At 49.5% G+C, this 20,497-nt stretch overlaps 1 protein-coding gene across 2 annotated transcripts in view; it reads left to right on the top strand.

Annotated features, from left to right (window-relative positions):
• The window catches only part of SMPD1 (sphingomyelin phosphodiesterase 1), an 84,910-nt gene that overhangs the window by 20,192 nt on the left and 44,221 nt on the right, over positions 1-20,497 (top strand). For both annotated transcript variants that reach the window (XM_069203670.1, XM_069203671.1), the window contains exon 2: positions 16,114-16,880. In XM_069203670.1, the coding sequence (XP_069059771.1) occupies positions 16,114-16,880 (767 nt within the window). The remainder of the gene's footprint in view (positions 1-16,113; positions 16,881-20,497) is intronic.

Genomic DNA, 20,497 nt, shown 5'->3' with positions numbered 1-20,497 from the left:
GAAAATCCAAACAATCATGGATTGGGTCCCCCGTACAACACAGACCCAGGAGAGAGCCTTCTTAGGCCTCACTGGGTATTAGAGGAGATTCATTAAAAACTATGGCTCCATAGCAGCCCCTCTTAATGATCTCACTAGTAAAAAGATGCCTAAAAAGGTATTGTGGACAGCTAGCTGTCAGAAAGCTTTTGAGGAGCTCAAACAGGCCATGTGCCCTGCACCTGTCCTAAAAAGCCCATGTTACTCCAAGAAATTCATTGTTCAAACTGATGCATCTGAATTAGGGGTAGGTGCAGTCTTATCACAACTGAATTCTGAGGGCCAGGATCAACCAGTTGCTTTTATCAGCAGAAGGTTGACCCCTAGAGAAAAGCGTTGGTCTGCCATAGAGAGGGAGGCCTTTGCTGTGGTCTGGGCACTGATAAAGTTGAGGCCATACCTGTTTGGCACTCACTTTATTGTTCAGACAGACCACAAACCTCTACTTTGGCTAAAACAAATGAGAGGTGAAAACCCTAAATTGTTGAGGTGGTCCATATCTCTACAGGGAAAGGACTATACAGTGGAACATAGACCTGGGAGTATCCACTCCAATGCAGATGGACTCTCCAGATATTTCCACTTTAGACAATGAAGACTCATCAGGTCATGGCTAGTTTTATTGTCCTTCGTTTGGGGGGTGGGGGGTTGTGTAGGAAAGTACCATCTTGCCTGGCATGTTACCCCCATATTTCACTGTATGTATGTTGTTTTAGTCCATGTGTCACTGGGACCTTGCCAGGCAGGGCCCCAGTGCTCATACGTATGTGCCCTGTATGTGTTCCCTGTGTGATGCCTAACTGTCTCACTGAGGCTCTTCTAATCAGAACCTCAGTGGTTATGCTCTCTCTTTACTCACAAATTTGTAACTAACAGGCTAGTGACTAAATTTACCAATTCACGTTGGCATACTGGTACACCCATATAATTCCCTAGTATATGGTACAGAGGTACCCAGGGTATTGGGGTTCCAGGAGATCCCTATGGGCTGCAGCATTTCTTTTGCCACCCATAGGGAGCTCTGTCAATTCTTACACAGGCCTGCCATTGCAGCCTGAGTGAAATAATGCCCACATTATTGCACAGCCATTTTTACTGCACATAAGTAACGTATAAGTCACATATATGTCTAAACTTCACCTGGTGAAGGTTGGGTGCCAAATTACTTAGTGTGTGGGCACCCTGGCACTAGCCAAGGTGACCCCACATTGTTCAGGGCAATATCCCCGGACTTTGTGAGTGCGGGGACACCATTACACGCGTGCCCTACACATAGGGCACCACCTATGTGTAGCGTCACAATGGTAACTCCGAACTTGGCTATGTAACATGTCTAAGATCATGGAATTGTCACCCCAATACCATTCTGGTATTGGGGAGACAATTCCATGATCCCCCTGGTCTCTAGCACAGAACCCGGGTACCGCCAAACTGCCTTTCCGGGGTTGCACTGCAGCTGCTGCTGCTGCCAACCCCTCAGACTGGTTTCTGCCCCCCTGGGGCCCAGGCAGCCCTGGCCCAGGAAGGCAGAACAAAGGACTTCCTCAGAGAGAGGGTGTTACACCCTCTCCCTTTGGAAAAGGTGAGAAAGGCTGGGGAGGAGTAGCCTCCCCCAGCCTCTGGAAATGCTTTGATGGGCACAGATGCTGCCCATCTCGGCATAAGCCAGTCTACAACGGTTCAGGGATCCCCCAGCCCTGCTCTGGCGCGAAACTGGACAAAGGAAAGGGGAGTGACCACTCCCCTGACCTGCACCTCCCAGGGGGAGGTGCCCAGAGCTCCTCCAGTGTGCCCCAGACCTCTGCCATCTTGGATTCAGAGGTGTTGCTGGCACACTGGACTGCTCTGAGTGGCCACTGCCAGCAGGTGACGTCAGAGACTCCTTCTGATAGGCTCTTACCTCTCTTAGTAGTCAATCCTCCTTTCTAGGTAGCCAAACCTCCTTTTCTGGCTATTTAGGGTATCTGCTTTGGGGATCTCACCAGATAACGAATGCAAGAGCTCATCAGAGTTCCTCTGCATCTCCCTCTTCACCTTCTGCCAAAGGATCGACCGCTGACTGCTCAGGACGCCTGCAAAACCGCAACAAAGTAGCAAGACGACTACTAGCAACCTTGTATCGCTTCATTCTGCCGGCTTTCTCGACAGTTTCCAGGTGGTGCATGCTCAGGGGGTAGCCTGCCTCCTCTCTGCACCAGGAGCTCTGAAGAAATCTCCTGTGGGTCAACGGAATCTTCCCCCTGCAACCGCAGACACCAAAAGACTGCATCACTGGTCCTCTGGGTCCCCTCTCAGCACGATGAGCGTGTTCCCTGGAACTCAGCAACTCTGTCCAAGTGACTCCCACAGTCCAGTGACTCTTCAGTCCAAGTTTGGTGGAGGTAAGTCCTTGCCTCCCCACGCTAGACTGCATTGCTGGGTACCGCGTGATTTGCAGCTGCTCTGGCTCCTGTGCACTCTTCCAGGATTTCCTTCGTGCACAGCCAAGCCTGGGTCCCCGACACTCCTTCCTGCAGTGCACAACCTTCTGAGTTGTCCTCCGGCGTTGTGGGACTCCCTTTTGTGACTTCGGGTGGACTCCGGTTCACTTTTCTTCTAAGTGCCTGTTCAGGTAATTCTGCGGGTGCTGGCAGCTTCTGTGAGGGCTCCCTACGTTGCTGAGCGCCCCCTCATCCAAGTGGCGACATCCTGGTCCATCCTGGGCCGCAGCAGCATCCAAAAACCCTAACCGCGACCCTTGCAACTAGCAAGGCTTGTTTGCGGTCTTTCTGCATTGGAACACCTCTGCAAGCTTCTACACGATGTGGGACATCCATCCTCCAAAGGGAATGTTTCTAGTCCTCTTCTTTCTTGCAGAACTCCAAGCTTCTTCCATCCGGTGGCAGCTTCCTTGCACCCTCAGCTGGCATTTCCTGTGCTGCTGCCCACTCTCGACACTGTAGCGACTATTGGACTTGGTCCCCTTGTCTTACAGGTACTCAGGTCTGGAAATCCACTGTTGTTGCATTGCTGGTGTTTGTTCTTCCTGCAGAATCCCCCTATCACAACTTCTGTGCTCTCTGGGGGTAGTAGGTGCACTTTACACCTACCTTTCAGGGTCTTTGGGTGGGCTATTTTTCTAACCCTCACTGTTTTCTTACAGCCCCAGCGACCCTCTACAAGCTCACATAGGTTTGGGGTCCATTTGTGGTTCGCATTCCACTTTTGGAGTATATGGTTTGTGTTGCCTCTATACCTATGTGCTCCTATTGCAATCTATTGTAACTTTACACTGCTTGCATTACTTTTCTTGCTATTACCTGCATAATTTTGGTTTGTGTACATATATCTTGTGTATATAACTTATCCTCATACTGAGGGTACTCACTGAGATACTTTTGGCATATTGTCATAAAAATAAAGTACCTTTATTTTTAGTACTTCTGTGTATTGTGTTTTCTTATGATATTGTGCATATGACACCAGTGGTATAGTAGGAGCTTTACATGTCTCCTAGTTCAGCCTTAGCTGCTTTTCCATAGCTACCTTCTATCAGTCTAAGCTGCTAGAAACACCTCTTCTACACTAATAAGGGATAACTGGACCTGGCACAAGATGTAAGTACCCTTGGTACCCACTATAAGCCAGGCCAGCCTCCTACACTTGGGCCCTGTGACCAGCTCTGGGCAGCTCTCCACTTTGGTGATGTCCAGGCAGACTGGGTCACTCAGAGCTTTGTGTCTAAAGTGTGAGGGGGGAGGCTCTTCTGTGGAGAGACTTTAAACAAGGGCAGTAAAGTCATTCAGGTTGTCCCACTCGCCTACCTGTTCATCACAGATGGGTCACCTTTGTAGCGAACAAAGGACAGGAAAGAGCAGGGGGAACCCCAGACGTCTCCCCTCCCATGCATTCTCCAGTCTGACCCTCTACGGGTATGTCTGGAGTGTCTGAAAAGTCCCCTACAGTCCCCACTCTCTGTCTGAGCTCTGCTCCTCGCCCGCCACCTTAGACACCACTGGATCTGGCTACATTCAAAATGGAAGTGAGTGTGGCCACAGCCACGTGTGCCACACACGCCACACATTTCTGGCACCTCTATAGGTGGTACCGCTGGCTTCATCCATATCGCACACGGGTGGGTAACGTGCCTGATTGCAGGGGACTGGAAAACTTCGAGAAGGGTGGAATATTGCAGTAGGCCTTGTCCCTAGCAGGTGCTTCCCGACTTGAGCATTACTACCATTGTCTGTCCTCTGCAGCCCAGTGAGGGAGTACTAGCCCCCTCGTGCAATAAAGTGCATATGGTGAACCCGTCCTAGCTCATAGTCCAACTCTGGATGTCATTCCTTCTTCCACAAGAAGCCCTCAGCGCACACGTATGATCATTGTGTGCGCTGACAAGGGCATGACAGCACTGCTGCTTGCCGTGGTTCACTTGGGAGGTGCACACTTTCAAGAGCTTGCAGAGAAACCTTTCTCCATTGCAACAGAGTTCATTCGTGCTTGCTTTATATTTATCTATGTAAAGTTGTTGTTGGCTTCCATATTGGAAGCAGGTCCTCGGAGTCCATTGGTGTGCTGCTCACATGTCCTCTCCACCACTGCAGCGGCCTTCTGTTGATGGCCTGGATCTCCACCCTGTGGATCTAGGCACCTCTGGGCCTGACAGCCACATTGGATTCTACTGTGCAATAACCACAGAGGGAGACTGAGACAAGCTTGGAGTTTATTGTGAACCCCAAAAATACATGCCAACAGAAAACATGGCCCACATGCTCCTAGACTGGTCGTGTGATGCAAGGCGGTGGTGGTGGGGCAGGGGCTCGGGTGCAGAATATGTTGAGTGACCTTAGGAACTGGCACGACCCCGGTGTAACCGCCCATCCATAGGCACACCACGCTCCCTCCTCAGTTTTAATGACAGTGGGTATCCAGCCTTCTGCCATAAATTTTAATGAAAGACTATTCGTGGGACCTCATTTTAAATGTCAGCAAGCTCTGGCCTTAGACAGTGTCTGAAGTGGAGACTTTAAATGACAGAGGTCATTAGCCTGTAGCCATGGTTTGGGGGCCTCTCTTTAAATGACAGTGGACTGTGGCATGCTATCAGTGGCTGGCCCCACACTTTTAGTGGTAGCAGGTCTGGACAACTGTGGGTGTCTGGGCCTTGAAATCAAATGAAAGTTTCTGGGCTGAGTTTCAATGAAAGACATTGTCTGGGCCCTCGGTTTACACAACAGTAGACCCTAGCCTCCGGCCAGTGACTGGGCCCTCAGCCTTAGGTTCTGGCGGTCAGCACCTGATGCCAGTGTTTGGGCCCTGAGTTTACAAGAACGTGTCTGGGCTCGCCTCTTATTTGTGCCTGGACCTCAGTGTAAATGACACCAGGTTCTGGCCTGCCATCAGTGCACGGTCCCTTAGTTTGAATGAAAGTGGCCCTGAGCAGGGCCGCCTGTCTTGTACCCTAATAACATGTTACACCTTTGCCCTCAGCCTGGCACCTTTAAACTAGGCTATGCAAACATTTGCCAAGTCCCTGTTTGTCTGAAGCACACACAGACCAGAGAGGGTCGGGGGCCCTCGGGCGGGGAGGCAGCAGGGGCCAGGTTAATATAAAGTGGACTTGTGGTAATCATGTGCCTTGCTGGCTGCTGCTGATAGAGGTAGGGCTGCCTCACAAGTTAGACGTTGGACCACAGAGGATGTGGTGCAGTTTGTAATCTCACGAAAGTAGGCATTGCCATGGGTGGTGGTGGTGGTGGGAAGCTGTCTGAGCCATTATTATCTTGAACCTACTATCTGTGGGTGAGCGAATTGATGAGGGTAGATAGGCCCTGGTAGAAATTCCAGAAGGCCTGTTTCTACTGGACCCCGCTGGCGTGTTTTGGGCTTTAAAGTGTTGGGGAGATGCAGAGAATTCCAACAAAATCCAGATGCATCTTGGAAGCGTTTATTTGTTCCACGTGGTGGCTGCTGGTTTATGTTGTGTGTTTGTTTAATGATCTCACTGGGGCGTCCACTCATTTGAATGTGGCGTGGCTCCATGTTAATGAGGAAACACATTTTGTCTGCATCACATTATAGACACTGGCACAGAGGCAAAGAGGCCGTCAGTAAGCACACTGACTGTGAGCCACATGGAGGACGCTCCTAGAAGGGGTTGGTTAAGGGGGTCACACACTGCACCCACCTACAGGGGGGGTTCTGTTCACTTTTCAAAGCATGCCACATTGCCCGCTGCACAATGAAGATGCACCGGCTTCTCACTACTACACTGCCCCAATGCAGTCGCGTACTGCCACGGAGTACTAAAAGCAAAAGAGAGAGGATGTTCCCTCAGTACAAGTTATCAATCAAAAGCATGGTAAATAAGCTATGCTCCAAGGGAGGGACAAACACCGTAAGAGGAAGGAAAGCCCTCGAATAAGAAGCAAGTAAACAAGACTTGCAAGATTAAGGCAACCTGTGATATGCAAAGGGCTGACTCAAGGCCCACTGTAAATGTAGGTATTGTCTTCAAAAGGTCCTTCAACAACAGGTCATGGGGCTGAAAAACAGGTTTAGCTTTCAAAGTGCCGACCGCCCAGGCCTCGAGTACCTTGCCAGTGACTCTCATTAAAGAACTGAACGCCTACCTAGTTACATTGTTTTGCATAGTGAGGCCATCAGGTGCCCCTGTAAGTGCCAGTAGGCCCCACAGGGCAATAGTGTGCCAGGTGAGAGAAATTCAACAAAACATAAATTAAGAACTCTCTGGGCTAAAATAATGTGGTGCCTTGAGGCAGCTTATGAGCTCTCCTGGGCAAAATAATTAAATACACTCTGACAGTTTAATAGGGCTCCAGGGTAAATTATTTTAAATACACTGTGACAACGTAAGAGGGCTCCAGGCTGAGACATTTAAATGCATTGTGACAACTTAGGAGGGTTTCAAAGTAAAATATTTAAACACATTGTGACAACTTAGGAGGGCTCCATGGTAAAATACATTGTGACAATCTAGGAGGGCTCCAGAAATGACACATTTAAATACGTTGCAACAACTTAGGAGAGCTGCAGGATAAATACATTGTGACAACATAAGAGTGCTCCAGGGAAAGATATTAAAATACATTCTGACAACCTAAAAGGGCTTCAGAGTAAAATATTTAAACACCTTGTGACAGCGGAGGGGGTTGAAGGGTGAAATAAATAAATAAACTGCGAAGCGCAGGAGGGCTCCGGGCTACAATTGCGAGGCGCTAGGACAAGGTAACTTCTCCAAGATAAAGTAATCGAGGCCCAGTGCTACGGTCCGAGCACCTGTTGCGATAGTTTATCGTGACAGAAGCTCTGGTGCATCCTGGTGGCCCCGGGTTGCGTGTCCCTTCTCCTCCACACCCGGCAGGATGTGGTAATCTCTGGAGGGGGTGGGGTCTCCGGGGTGCTGCCCACAGGGTGCTTGAGGGTGGAACCCCCTCTCTCCCCACTGCCAGGGGGCACCCAAAGACGCCCCTGGCGCGGTTCGTGGCCTGGCCACTTTTAATCCTCCGCTGCGGTTCCTCAGCAGCCCAGTATCCGGCAGCCCCTGGGGCTAGTGAACCCCCCCACTGGAGGGGCTTTATTGGGGGGCTGCCTGGTAAGCGCCGTGTGACCGGTAGGAGGCGCTAAGCAGGCCACGCTTGAGATCTACATAAGGATGAGACGTTTACTGCGAGGGGAGACCTGTCCTGCTGCCCCCGACGGGCACCCCACAGTGGGTGGGGCTGGGCGCGCTGCCGATCACTCACCCCAACTGGGGGTGATATGAGGTGAATGAGGAGCTTGTGCTCCAGTTAGAGTCCGCGGAGCCCCACGAGCTGTGCGCGAGGCAGGCCAGAGCTCCCGAGTCCCTGGAAGGATGAAAGGCGCAGTTGGGAGCGCACAGGAAATTAAATTACCCCAAAGTTGCACCAAAGCTCTTATCACACCGAGCATGCGCAGCGAGCAGACCCGACCGTCCTCGGGAGAGTTCTCTTCATCTATCTATCTATCCATGTATCCATCCATCCCTCTATCCATCCATATATCATCTATCCATCCATTCATCCATCCAGCCTTTTTATCTAGTATCTGTTCATCTGTCCACACCTTCACAATTCTGTCCACCAATCCAATCCAATCCACCCACCCATGCAACAATCCATCCATTCATCCATCCACCAGTCAATATAGACATGTATCCATGTGTTCGTCCTTCACTCTTCCACATCTCTGTCCTTCATTCTTCCATCCATTCATCCTCTCACTTATCAGTCCTGACTTGTTCGTCCATCTTTTCCTCCTTCTCGCCACCCTGTCTCCCTTCTCTCCACTCACCACCCTCTTTCCTTCCTTGTTTGCTGTTTCCCTCCTTTCATCCCCCCTTCCTCCCCTTTGCTTGCTTTCCTCTTCCTGTCCACCGTCTTTCTCTCTCATCCGTCACTTCCCGACCCGCCTCCCCCCCCCCCCCCCCCCCCCCCCCCTCTGTCTCGGCCGCACTTGTTCTGTTTCCTCCCTCCTCCCGGCCCCGACGGGTCAGTGACCGGGGTCCCCCTAAAGCTTAACTCGGTAGTTTCTGAAGCTCCTCTGCCTGGGGCACACACAGGGCTAATGGATAAGGTTCTTGGGGACTCCCATGAGGGGCGCGGGGGAGGCAGAGCACAGGGAACACAGAAGAGAAATGGTGACTGATGAAAGGGGGGGTCGGGGGACAGCGGTGGCTGTGCAGGAAGTGCAAACCTTATCCCCTCCCCCCCAAGAGCAGCAGCTGCAAAACTTTAAAAATAAAGCAATAATAAACGGTTTGTTATCGTTTTATTTTTAAAGGGGCGGGCCATTGGGAATGACAGGGACGAGTAGGAGTGGTGTGCACTCCCCTTAGTGCGCATGTGTCTTTGGCCAGCCATCTTGGGCCGGCAAACACACATGCGCGCTGAGCTCTCTCCAACCCAGCACTGTGTTGCCGGGTTGGAGAGAGCAGGCACAGGCTCCCAGTCTGCCTGGGAGCGCAAAGCCAGGGCGTTCAAGCCAATCCTGACGCTGCTTTCATGCTGCCAGCAGCATCAGGATTGGCCGTAGGACAGGCTGGGAGCCTGTGCCTGTCTGCAGTGCAGCGGAGTGCAGAAGAGCAGCGGTGCGGCGGGGCCAAGCTAGGGTTTTTTTTTTTTTTTTTTTATGGTTGTTTTTTTTTTATTTTTATTTCTTTTTTTTTTTTTTATTGCTTTTGTTTTGTTCTCTACCCCCACCTACCACTTTGCCCAGGCAACTGCTTATTCTGGGGTCTATTAACAAGACCTTCCTGCCACGTCCGTGTGCTCCCAGCAGTTTCAGGCAACAATGAAAATGCAAAGATAACCCTGGTGAATAATGTTTCTGCTGGTGAGAATTCTGTCTAGTGGCAGTTTTGACCTAATCAGAAAGTAGTACAGAGGGATAATGTGCCCGCTGCAAAGAGCGTGTACCATGCAGATCACAGAACCAAGAGTGAGCGAGCTATCAGTAACTCTTAAAAAAAAAAAAAAAAAAAGTAAAATCAATCAATCAGATTTTGTAAAGCACAACTACTCACCCTTGAAGGCCTCAAGGCGTCGGTGGTGGGTCTGGGCCTCATTCGAAGATCCATGTTTTGAGGTTCACCCTGAAGATGGTGAGGGATGGGCTTTAAGGTGCGTGGGCAGGTTGTTCCGGCTCTTGGCTGCGAGTTATGCAAAAGATCTTCCTCCGGGGGTGGATTTCCGGATGGGTGGGACAGTAGCTAGCACCCGCTGGACAGAGCTGACGGGTCTGGCAGGGTTATAGATATCAGAGAAGGACTATGGAGAGATGGGGGGCATTGTTGGAGAATGGTAATGACGAAATCCATAGGGGGAGGGGGAGGAGTAAAAAAGGCTGTTACACCGGTCACACTCAGACCTAAAGCCGACTCTACCCGTATCCCTGCTCTGCCTTCCTGCTCACCTCCACTCCCATCCCTTGAGTTCTCATGCAGCACTGTCTACTGGCCACCTGCGGGAGAAGGAGCATCGAAATCTCAGGCAAAATTACATTTTGCCATTGATGTACTCCCTATCCTCTGCCAGAATGATTTTTAAAGCTGTTTCTAGTTAGCTGGTACATACGTGTGGCCACCTGTGGTTGCACCTAAAGCCAACAGCCTTCACTGACTTCCATGTAGTGCCAGCCTTGCAGCAATAAGAAATTAACTCAAAACCCATCGTTCTTGCTTCACTGCACTTGTCTGCACCCATATCACTGACAAATAGAAACTTTAGGCGAGCGGCAGCTCTGGTGCAAACTTTTGACATGGGGAAAATCAGTATAGCACATTTAATGGATATTTTTTGCATTTTTGAGGCACGTGCTCTGGGCCCCAGAGAAGACTACAATCAGACTCGGAATCAACATCCTTCGGAAGTTTCCCAGGCCGATCTCTCAGTTGCTGATCCTTTGCAGTTTCCTCTTTGTGTTGCAAAACATCTAAAATAGGTCTGCAAATCCCAGCAAGCAAAGCAAAGTCCTGGACTGGACGAGCTACTCACGGATCAAGCGTAACCCCTGGAAAACCTGTCCCACACCTGACCTGGGGCCGGTGCACGCTAGATTTTCTGGATATCCAAACAAGATACTATCGCATATAAATAATCAATCAGATTTATTCCAAAAGCATTTTTATAGCAATCAGTACAAATTTCCTAAGAACTCCCTAAGTTCCTTTAAGTTTTCCCATTATCATGGGATTTATCCAGGCAGAATGAACCCCTTAATCCGGAGATGTATTCCTAACTAATTTCTGAGCCAAGTCCTGCTGTTTCCTTATTCTCCTTCCATTTCAGGCTGTTTTTAGGTCAAGCGTGCAACCTCTCTGGCGTGTTGTAATCTATCTGTGGGCTTTTAACCACGCCCACCGCACGCCCAAATATCACTCGTTCCTGGGCTTGCCTTTCAAAAATCCTTTCTTATCGTTGGTAAATGCTCTACGTTTGTCCCTCCGTGGGGAGGTTTTGTTACCGCCTTGCAGACTGTCCCTGTTACATGGATAATTGCACGATTGCCGATACGTTTGACTGCGAGCGAACATCTTTTTCCTTTTGTGTCTCTCATTCACACTTATGCTCATGGCGGCCGTGGAGCTTTGAATCAGCTGCTTATGTCAACTATTTTACTTTTCATTTTCAATTTATGTGGCAAGAAATGTCCAGTTAGGAAATAACAATGCTAATAGCTCTAATTCAAGCGAATGCGAGACCCATTGCATTGCAAATGCTTGTTTCCAAATTGTAATCTCCCTAGCTCTGTATACTCCACAAGTAACCAAATCCTACAAAGGATGGAAAGTGGAATCATTTACATAGTCAGTGGTTATCCTCAAAGTATGGGCCAATTACTAACCTCTCGGATCCGGGCTGGACTCCCCTGCAAGACCAGGTCCAGGGATGGCACTTGATTCTTGTTGGGAGCAGCCCTGATCTGAGAGCCAGGGTTGAATTCACACACAAGGTCCAGAGGGGATCTGATTGACTAGCTCTCACCAGCTTTGCACTTCAGATGATGGTACCCTGGGGTCTCTTTCGAGGGCTGTACATCAATTCAGTGCTCAGAAACATAATGCCCTTTTGGTGAGCTGTAATCAGAGCGTTGGTTTTTGGGCAGTCAGTACTCGACCCCTTGATTGTTTTAATGCATTGTACTTTGGCCTTCCTAGCAGGTAGGAGGCAACTAAGGGAAAGAACATGATTTAGATAAAGGAGAGCGAACAATCACAAGAGGGTGCAAGTGACTTTTTCTGAAGGAAGTAGCACTGGTGGGACGAGCGAGGAGAAGGAATGGTTAGGAAGCAGAGGGAAAGGGAGGGATTTTTAGAGATGTAATGAGTAATTAGCTAGGAGACTCCTTTATGAGCAGACCAGAGCAGAATATTTTAAAGAGTAGAGAAAAGGTTGAGGAGGTTCTGGAACTAGGGCTTCCTGTGTGCTAATCAGTAGTTGGAGTAATGGGACAGACACTGGCATGCTTTGCCACCCAACGTCTCCTTCACCAAATTATGCAAAAGTCTTGGTCACTGGTCAGTGGTCCTGGTCACTGGTCGATGGAGGCATTACCTCTCTTCTGCAGCACTGCTGAAGAGGTGCTGTGAGGACCTAAAACCCAAGACCTGCATCTCATTGGCTGTTTACTTCCACCAATTCATTAAAATACCAAACACCAAATACAGCACAACTGGAAGAGTGGCCACCTCCTGACCAAGGAAGGGTAACCATTCTCTTCTCTTGTGGTTTAATGATAATTTCAGGGCGACCGGAAATGGTCTTACAGTTGGTGCAATATTTACCCTTTTTATAGACACATATTCTGTGACGTGGGTGATCGCAATTAAGCTATGGCTTGTTTTCTCTAAAGCGTAGACATCCAAGCACATTTTGTCTCATCATACCAGGGGGGTGGGGGGGGTCATTGTTTGTATGGTATCTGATGCTTTGTAAGGTGGGCAGGACAGCTTTCTGGTCCCTTTGAAGATCCCATAGTCCAGACCATGAGGGAATTCCAGCCTGTGCCCTCCTGCACCACGTCTTTGTTGTGTTTTTGGAAGAAAGAGGGCAGGAGAGCATGTGATAGCAGTGCCGGTTGGTGATACTCATTTGCAGGAAGCGCCTATGTAGTGCACCAATGTAGGGGAACACTCTGCAGATAGTCCAGGCCGACCCTTATTGGCTGACCGGAGCTAAAATAATAACCCTAAAAGCTGTCTTTTTGTGGTAGTGTGGGCGAGAAGTTAGGCTAATCAGAGGATAATGTTAAGCATTTATTGCACTCAGAGAGCCAGTAAGCGATACACACACTCAATAAAGAAATCTGACACCAATTTCTAAAAAACAACACTTATTTTCTTATTAATTTAGACACCAAGATCATCAGAATCGGGTGAGTACATTTCGAGATAGCATTTTTAATAGGTTTCAAAAATTCACACAGTGCAATTTCTGGAGGGGTAATGTTATCCTATGGGGGAAAAATATATACTGCGTTCAGGTACTTCAAAGCGAATTATGGAACTCTCCTTCAGGACTTAAGGTGAGAATGGGGCAAGGTCCAAGGCAGCACCAACAGGTGAACCCAGGCTGCACAGGGGCATCCTGGTGAAGAGGTGTTTTTCAGCATCTGGTGCCCCTTTTCAGTTTATGGGGATCTGTCCGGTCACAAAGAAGCTAGGAATGGGGGGCAGTCTGGATGAACCCACAGGGGGTCTTGAGATGCTTGAGCACGTAGGGATATTGTTGGTCTACTTCTCCTTGGGCTGTGGGCTCTGGTGCAGGGGTGCTATGATGTGTCAGGTCGCGGTGCAGGAGATACTCACTGTTGGAGTAGTCAAAGTCTTGACTTGATCTGCTTTCCTGGTGTCAGGGTGTCCCCTAGATACTCAATTTAGGGGTTTTAACAGGAGTGAATGGTGGAAGCCAATGGGCTACTTATCCTTGGGATCACTACACCCCCTAGATGACCACTTCCTGTGGGGAGTGGGCATCACCCTGAACCAGAATTCCTAATTCCACCATTCAAAAGATGCTGGTATTCCTAACTTTGTATTCACATTCAGGCTGCTCCCAGTGGCATAACAAAGGCCCCCACAGCCCCTGTCGAGCAGGGGGCCCGAGCTCTAGAGGGCCCTCTCAGCACGGTACCTGGGCCTCAGACTTCCTGAAAAGTCCGGAGAGGAGCCCGTCAATGTACTTTGCATGGGTCCCCTGAGTTTTGTTACATCACTGGCTACTCCCCTCTGGGGGTATGTACAGCCTGTAAGTGCAAGATCCCTCCTGACTATCTAATTTCCCGCTTGTCCTGGTGCCAGGCGCGCCTCGGGGCAGGCGGTCAGCTCTCCACAGCCTGGGGGAAGCTGGGGGTCTCATACCAAAGGGAGAAGGGTCTTTGAAGTCCGAGACCTTGGTATGCAGATCTGTTAGCCATCCTGCTGGAGTAGGTGATAAATCCTCCCTTCGGAGTAGGCACTGTTTATGACCTCGCAGAGCAGGGGCTCTCACTTCAAGGGGGTCAGAAACTCACCTGTTGTGGCAGGCTGAACGATACCAGTCACCCAGCACACTAGAGGACCAGTAGGTATCAAGGAGCACCTCGAAGGTGCCCTCTGGTTGCTTGTCATAATAAATACAATACGGGCATCAGTATGGATTTATTAAGACAAGGTGTTTGATAACAAACACCACTATTTTCCGTGCACCCATCATGTAACTAAGCCACTAGTGATGACCAGTGTCCAGTGCGTGTTTTAAGATGCCTGCCTGGTCACATGCAATATTTAGGAATATAATTAGAATTCACAGGGGCATAGCTGCTCATGCAAAAAATTTTTTAATAATTTCGAACACCATAGGATTGGGCGATTTACCACAACACCCAAACAATTCAGATTAGAAATTTAGAAAGAATCAAAAAATTGAAAATCGAAAAATATTTTTAGAAACCAATCAATTGTGGATTCTTTAGTGGAAACGCTTATTGACAGAGTGGTACATTAAATGTAAAGCCTTGTACCCCACGCTGTGCCACCACTGTAGGAAGCTGGCTATCTATGTAGTGGACCAATGTAGGGGTACACTATGCAGATAATCAAGGGCGACCTTATTGGGTGACAGAGGTTAAAATAATACTAAAAGTTTCTTTTTGTGGTAATGTGGGCAAGCAGTTAGGCTTATCAGAGGATAATGTTAAGCATTTATTGCACACACAGAGCCAGTAAGCGAAACACACACTCAATAAAGAAATTCAACATCAATTTCTAGATTTAACACTTATTATCATATGACTTTAGACACCAAATTTATCATAATCTGTAGGGGTGTGTCCAGCCTGCAAGTGCAACACGCCTCCTGACTATCCAATTTTCCTCCTGTCCTGGTGTCAGATGGGCCTCAGGGCAGGGAGTCGCCTCTCCCTGGTCTAGGGGAAGCTGAGGGTTGCATACCAAAGGTGGCAGTCTCTTTGAAGACCCGGACCTTAGTATGCAGATCTGCTATCCAACCTGCTTGTGTAGATGATTACACCTCACTCTGGAGCAGGCATTGTTTCTGACCTCGGAGAGCAGGGACTCTCTCCTCCAGGGAGTCAGAAACTCGCCTGTGGTGGCAGGCTGGTAGATACCAGTCAGCCAGCACTCTAGTGGACTAGTAGGTTTCAAGGGGCACCTCTAAGGTGCCCTCTGGGAGCTTGTCATATGGGCATCATTATTCATTTATTAAGACGAGCTGATGCCAAACACCACTATTTTCCATACAGCCATCAAGTAGCTGGGTCACTTGTGATGACCAGTGTCCAGTACATGTTCTAAGGTGACTGCCCGGTCACTTGCAATATCTAAGAATAGAACTGGACATCACAGGGGCACATCTGCTCATGCAGATATGCCCTTGCATGTTTTGTAATGCACAATGTCTTTAGGGCTCTTAAGGCCTGCTGTAGGGGGTGACTTACTTGTAACACATGCCGTGACTTTGGCATGGCACACAATGAGTGTGCCATGTCATGTTTTCACTCGAGCCTGCACCCTGACACGTTGTCTGTGATGTCAGGCTGAGTGCAATTTAATATCTGAGTCTCTTAGAGTGACATGCAATATGCTGCAGCCCTTAGGGACCCTCTTTAGTACCCATGCCCTAGGTAGCAGGGGTAGCATCTACTAGGGATTTACAGGGGCGATAAAGTCGTTTGCCAATTTCAAAACAATCAGACTTCTTTGTTTCAAGGAAAGAGCAAGGACACTGAGGTCTCACTATCAGGCCTCAGTGCACTGTCAGTCGAAAATCGGCATCTTGTAGTTCTAAAGGGGGGGAAAAAGTGGCTGGGGGCATCTGCAAAGAAGCCCACTTTCCTACATCATGTTTTTATTGCAGAGTGAATTCCATGTTACCAGGATTTGTGTCCCTTGACCATGAGAACCTTCCTTGAAATTTCCTGCGCAGCGATTTCAACAAATTTGTGAATGTTTCTTATGAGATTCAAAGAAAACAAAAGCTACATTATTTCTCATTCTAAAATTGGAAGACGCTAAACACTAAAATTTCCATTTTCATCTTTGTTGTATTGCAGATGGATGCAAACATGGACCGTGTGGCAGAGATGCTTAGCGAGGTGTGTATCAAGCTCAAGATGGAGACGCAGCATGTGTGCGTGCAAGCCGTGCAGCTCTTCAAGCAGGACGTGATCACCGCCTTCGTCCAGTCCTACCTCAGGCCCGTCGAGATCTGCGGGCTGCTCGTGGGCAAGGACTGTGGCCATTGGGACATCTATTCAGACTGGAATGTCACCTTGCCGGATACTCCAAAGCCACCTGTGACACCCCCCAGGCCTCCACAGCCGGGAGCCCCCACCAGCAAAGTACTTTACCTCACCGACCTCCATTGGGATCGTCACTACATCCCCGGCAGTGATCCTGTCTGTAAGGATCCCCTGTGCTGCCGGAACATGACGGGCAAGAGTCACCACAAATCTGGCTACTGGGGGGAGTACAGCAATTGTGATCTTCCACTGCATACTATCGAGAACCTGCTCCAGCACCTAGCATCCTCCCCGACTCTCTACGACAGCATCTACTGGACCGGCGACATCCCTGCCCATAACGTGTGGGAGCAGACACGCAGCGACCAGATCCTGGCCCTGGACACGGTCACTGGTCTGATCAAAAAGTACCTGGGGCACGTGCCAGTCTACCCCGCCGTGGGCAACCATGAGAGTGCGCCGGTCAACAGCTTCCCGCCACCATTCATCCACGGCAACAGGTCCACGGCGTGGCTGTACGAGGCTATGGCCGAGGCGTGGCGGGACTGGCTTCCCGACGAGGCTTTGCAGACACTCAGGTAGTAACAGGGAATGTCTTCATTAGAATGGAGTGGTGGGAAGTCCTACAAAGATGTTTATGCATTAAGTTTGGTATGAGAGCCATCCTGCAGTGGGTTGAGGTGGGTGGTAATATTGATGTGTGATTGGGTGGATATCTCAAGGACCCTGTGTAAGCCACATTAGCAGAGGCAGGTTGTCAAGAAGAAGACTCTTTCCGTGTCACTTCAGTGATTGGTATCAAGCATCCCTTTCACATTTTTGACCACCACCACCACTCCATCTTTCTTTGTTGCTCTTTCTGCAGCAAATATGTTAATTAATTGAGTTTTCCAATTAGAGCAGGCGAGTCAGCCACTGGAATGGCATTGTGGGCGCTCCTGCACACAGACACACATGAGACCCACGCGTGCTCCATGGTACGGCCTCTGTTGTCTCTCAGTCCATTGCAAGCTCTGTTGGCGTTTCACAACAGGACCAGGACAGAGGAACCAAGAGGACGTTATCCCAACGCGCCCGTCCGCAATCTGATGCTTTGTACCGCAGGAGCATTGACTCCCCATCCACAGCAGCAGGGGCAGTGAGTGTACTCACAGTATATAGCAGACACTCACAAGTAACACAGCAACTGAGGCCAGGGGGGTCCTGCCACTGACTAGTTTTCATCTTGGGACCTCAACCAATCATGTATTAAAAAGGGCAAAGGAAGCCAACTGGTTAAAGAGGCCATTACTACAGGTCACCGTCTTCTCATCCACCACCAATATGGAGGCTACCTCGGTGAGTCCTGTGGGGGAGGGGCTTGCACATCCGAAAGCAGCTGTCGCTCAGCCTGGCAGCCACACCGCCACTCCCCGCCCTTCCTCTTGTTCAGACCCTGGAGCCACATATCTGGCCCTGCCCAGCACCCATTTACCCCTCAGCAGGTTGCCCTCTGTACCTGACCTGTGCCCCCAAGTGGCTCAGCTGATGAGCGCCTCCTAATGTGTTCGGTGGGTCGAACCTGCATTCTGTGCTGTTGACGTCTGACCGCCTACCGGTCTGTTAAATAAAGGTAAAGTGCATACAGGGCTGGATAGGGGGATGCTGACCTCAGGGGGGCGCTGTGTTTAGCAATAATTCACAAAACGTGTGATTTAGAAGCACCTGCTGCAGAGTTCCTTGTGCTTCCAGCCTTCAGGAACAGTAAAAATATCTAGGTAACTCTTGTGATTAATGTTCCTGCTAGAGAGAGAGCGATGGAGTTTTGTCTAGCAGCAACTTTGATTCGCCATGAAGTAGCTAGCGCAGAGGGTTAACATGCCTGCTGCAAAGAACAGATCTGTATTTTATGTCAATAGCTGAGTGGATTAGTAAAGCCAGTCTTTACCAGTGCTTTAAAACAAATGACATGTATGTGAGAGGGGGCTATGGAGAGATGAGGGGCACTTTTGCTGAGTGGCAGTGAGGGAATATGAAAAAGTGGACATGGGGGGTCGCCAAAAAAGATTGTTGCACTGGGCACCACCAGCACTAAAGCCGGCGCTGGGTTCTTCAAAGCAAATTAATGCATGGGTGAATGCTTTCTGAGTGGTCCGTGGGACATAGACTATAGGACTGGTACCCACAGACTACAGGAAGGCGCAGACAATGGGGCCGGATTGTCAGGTGATAGTGAGGGAATCCGAGGAGGTGGTCATCGGGTGGGGGGGCACCAAAAAAGATTGTCGAACAGGGCACCACCAGCGCTAAAGCCGGCCCTGGGTCCATATGTGATGTTGGCCAGGCCCTGCAAATGACACCAGCGCCACGTTTGACTGGTGCGGTCACCCCTAAAGTTGACAAACCAGGGGAAGCCTGATGTTCCGTGTGCACATCCTGACAGTTGTGTGCAACTGGTTGCATCAATACTGAAGAAGATTCTACCACTGAGGGAGAGCACGGCCATGTTGCAGCTCAGAGCCCACCCCGCCATCTTGGTCAGGTGGTGTCACCCCGTACCATAGAAGCTGAAGGGATGACTACGCGCATCTTCAGGGGTGTTTGGTAGGAGTCAATCTGTTACTTCTTAAAATCACAGACCTATTGTTAAATTCCTGGACAGCACTACTTGATCGAATTTTCCGCTGATGGTTTTCCGTGATTGCGACAGCATGTGGGTTTGCTCTTCTACTAGAACCTGGCCCGGGTGCCCCCCGCCACCTGCAATGTGTGCCCCTGAATTGAGCACTGGGCCTCCATATTGTTGTTAGTTTAAACGTGAGCACACACCTTACCCTGTCACTTCCTAACAACATGTGATGAAGAGTACTGTTGTACCTTTCACAAAACAACACGAATCTTGAGCAGGGCCACTGGAATAATGCGGCAGGAGAGGGCTAGATTGTACAGCAGAGTTGAGTACATTTTGTGGAAAGAAAAGGCAAGTTATGCGGCATAAGGCGCCACATTTTAAAATATTATTACTTCCTCATTTCATCATTTTTAAACTTGGTAACACTATCTGGGCATTGGTCGCACCTCATTAATACTATTTAAGTACCCACATATTGCAATAAGCAAAATAAAAGTCGACCAGTCCTGCTCGGTAAAGGGCCCTTTAATGTACAGCAACATGTGTGCAGAATTTTTCTTAACTTTTGAACCATCTGAGCTAGAAACACATTTTTTGTTAAAATCTGCAGTTTATGTGTCAGATGATGGATTATGAGGCGAATGCGTCAAATCTATTATTATGTGAAAGTCGCCGCAGCCGCACAATTGCGTAATTCCAGTAGCCCTGATCCTAAAGAGCGAGTGACACTACCAAATGTAGTCATCAGCATACCCTCTCTCATGCTAGACATCCATAAGGCATTGTCTACTCAGATCCTTATATCCTTCCACACACTGCCCTACTAACATCAAGTTCTGCCCCCTTAAGCTACAAGTAAAGCTGATCACGCTCTCAGGGTTGAGCTGCTGACGGTAGGAACCTGCTCCAGAGGTGGGTGACTGCTGTCCCTTCCCTGAGATGAGTTTCATACCTGCTGGTTCACTCCCTGTGTCCAGGCCCACACTTCCCACAGAAGAATATAATGCCCTGCAGTTCTGTTTTTCAGGATCTCACAGATTCCTTCTTTCTCATTTATGTCTCTGACTGCCCTCCTTCTTTTCCTCTACTGTGTTTTACTTCACTTCTACCCCGTCGCAGCTTGTGGGGTTCAGCAGGGGGAGAGGGGGTGGCGGCTGGCACACGGGGGAGGAGTGGAGGGAACTTTAAAAATCTAAAAATAAAATAAATTTTAAAAAATGTACCTCCACTCCGCACGCTGCTCTGCACCTCTCCCGTCGCTGCAGGTACCGGCTCCCAGCCTGCCTTGCGGTCAATCCTGACGCTGCTTAGAGCAGCGTCAGGATTGGCTGGGAGCTCCCAGACAGGGCGCTCCCAGGCAGACTGGAGGCCTGTGGAGGCCCTGTCCAGCCCAGCAACAGAGTTGGGCTGGAGATAGCCCTCTGCGCATGTGTGTTTGGCTGGCCGGCCAAACATACATGCGCAGTGAGGGGGAGTGCTGTGCGCCGCACCTTTAACAAGAAAAGGTTGCTGCTGGCGGAGGAGTTGCCACTGCTTCTACCTGTACCTCTGCCCAACAGTGGCCACATTTTCTCCACCTCTACC

The sequence above is a fragment of the Pleurodeles waltl genome, chromosome 8 (assembly GCF_031143425.1).
Source record: "Pleurodeles waltl isolate 20211129_DDA chromosome 8, aPleWal1.hap1.20221129, whole genome shotgun sequence".
Classification (NCBI taxonomy): domain Eukaryota; kingdom Metazoa; phylum Chordata; class Amphibia; order Caudata; family Salamandridae; genus Pleurodeles; species Pleurodeles waltl.
Note: the sequence above shows the minus strand (reverse complement) of the source record. Positions and strands in the feature narration are given on the sequence as shown.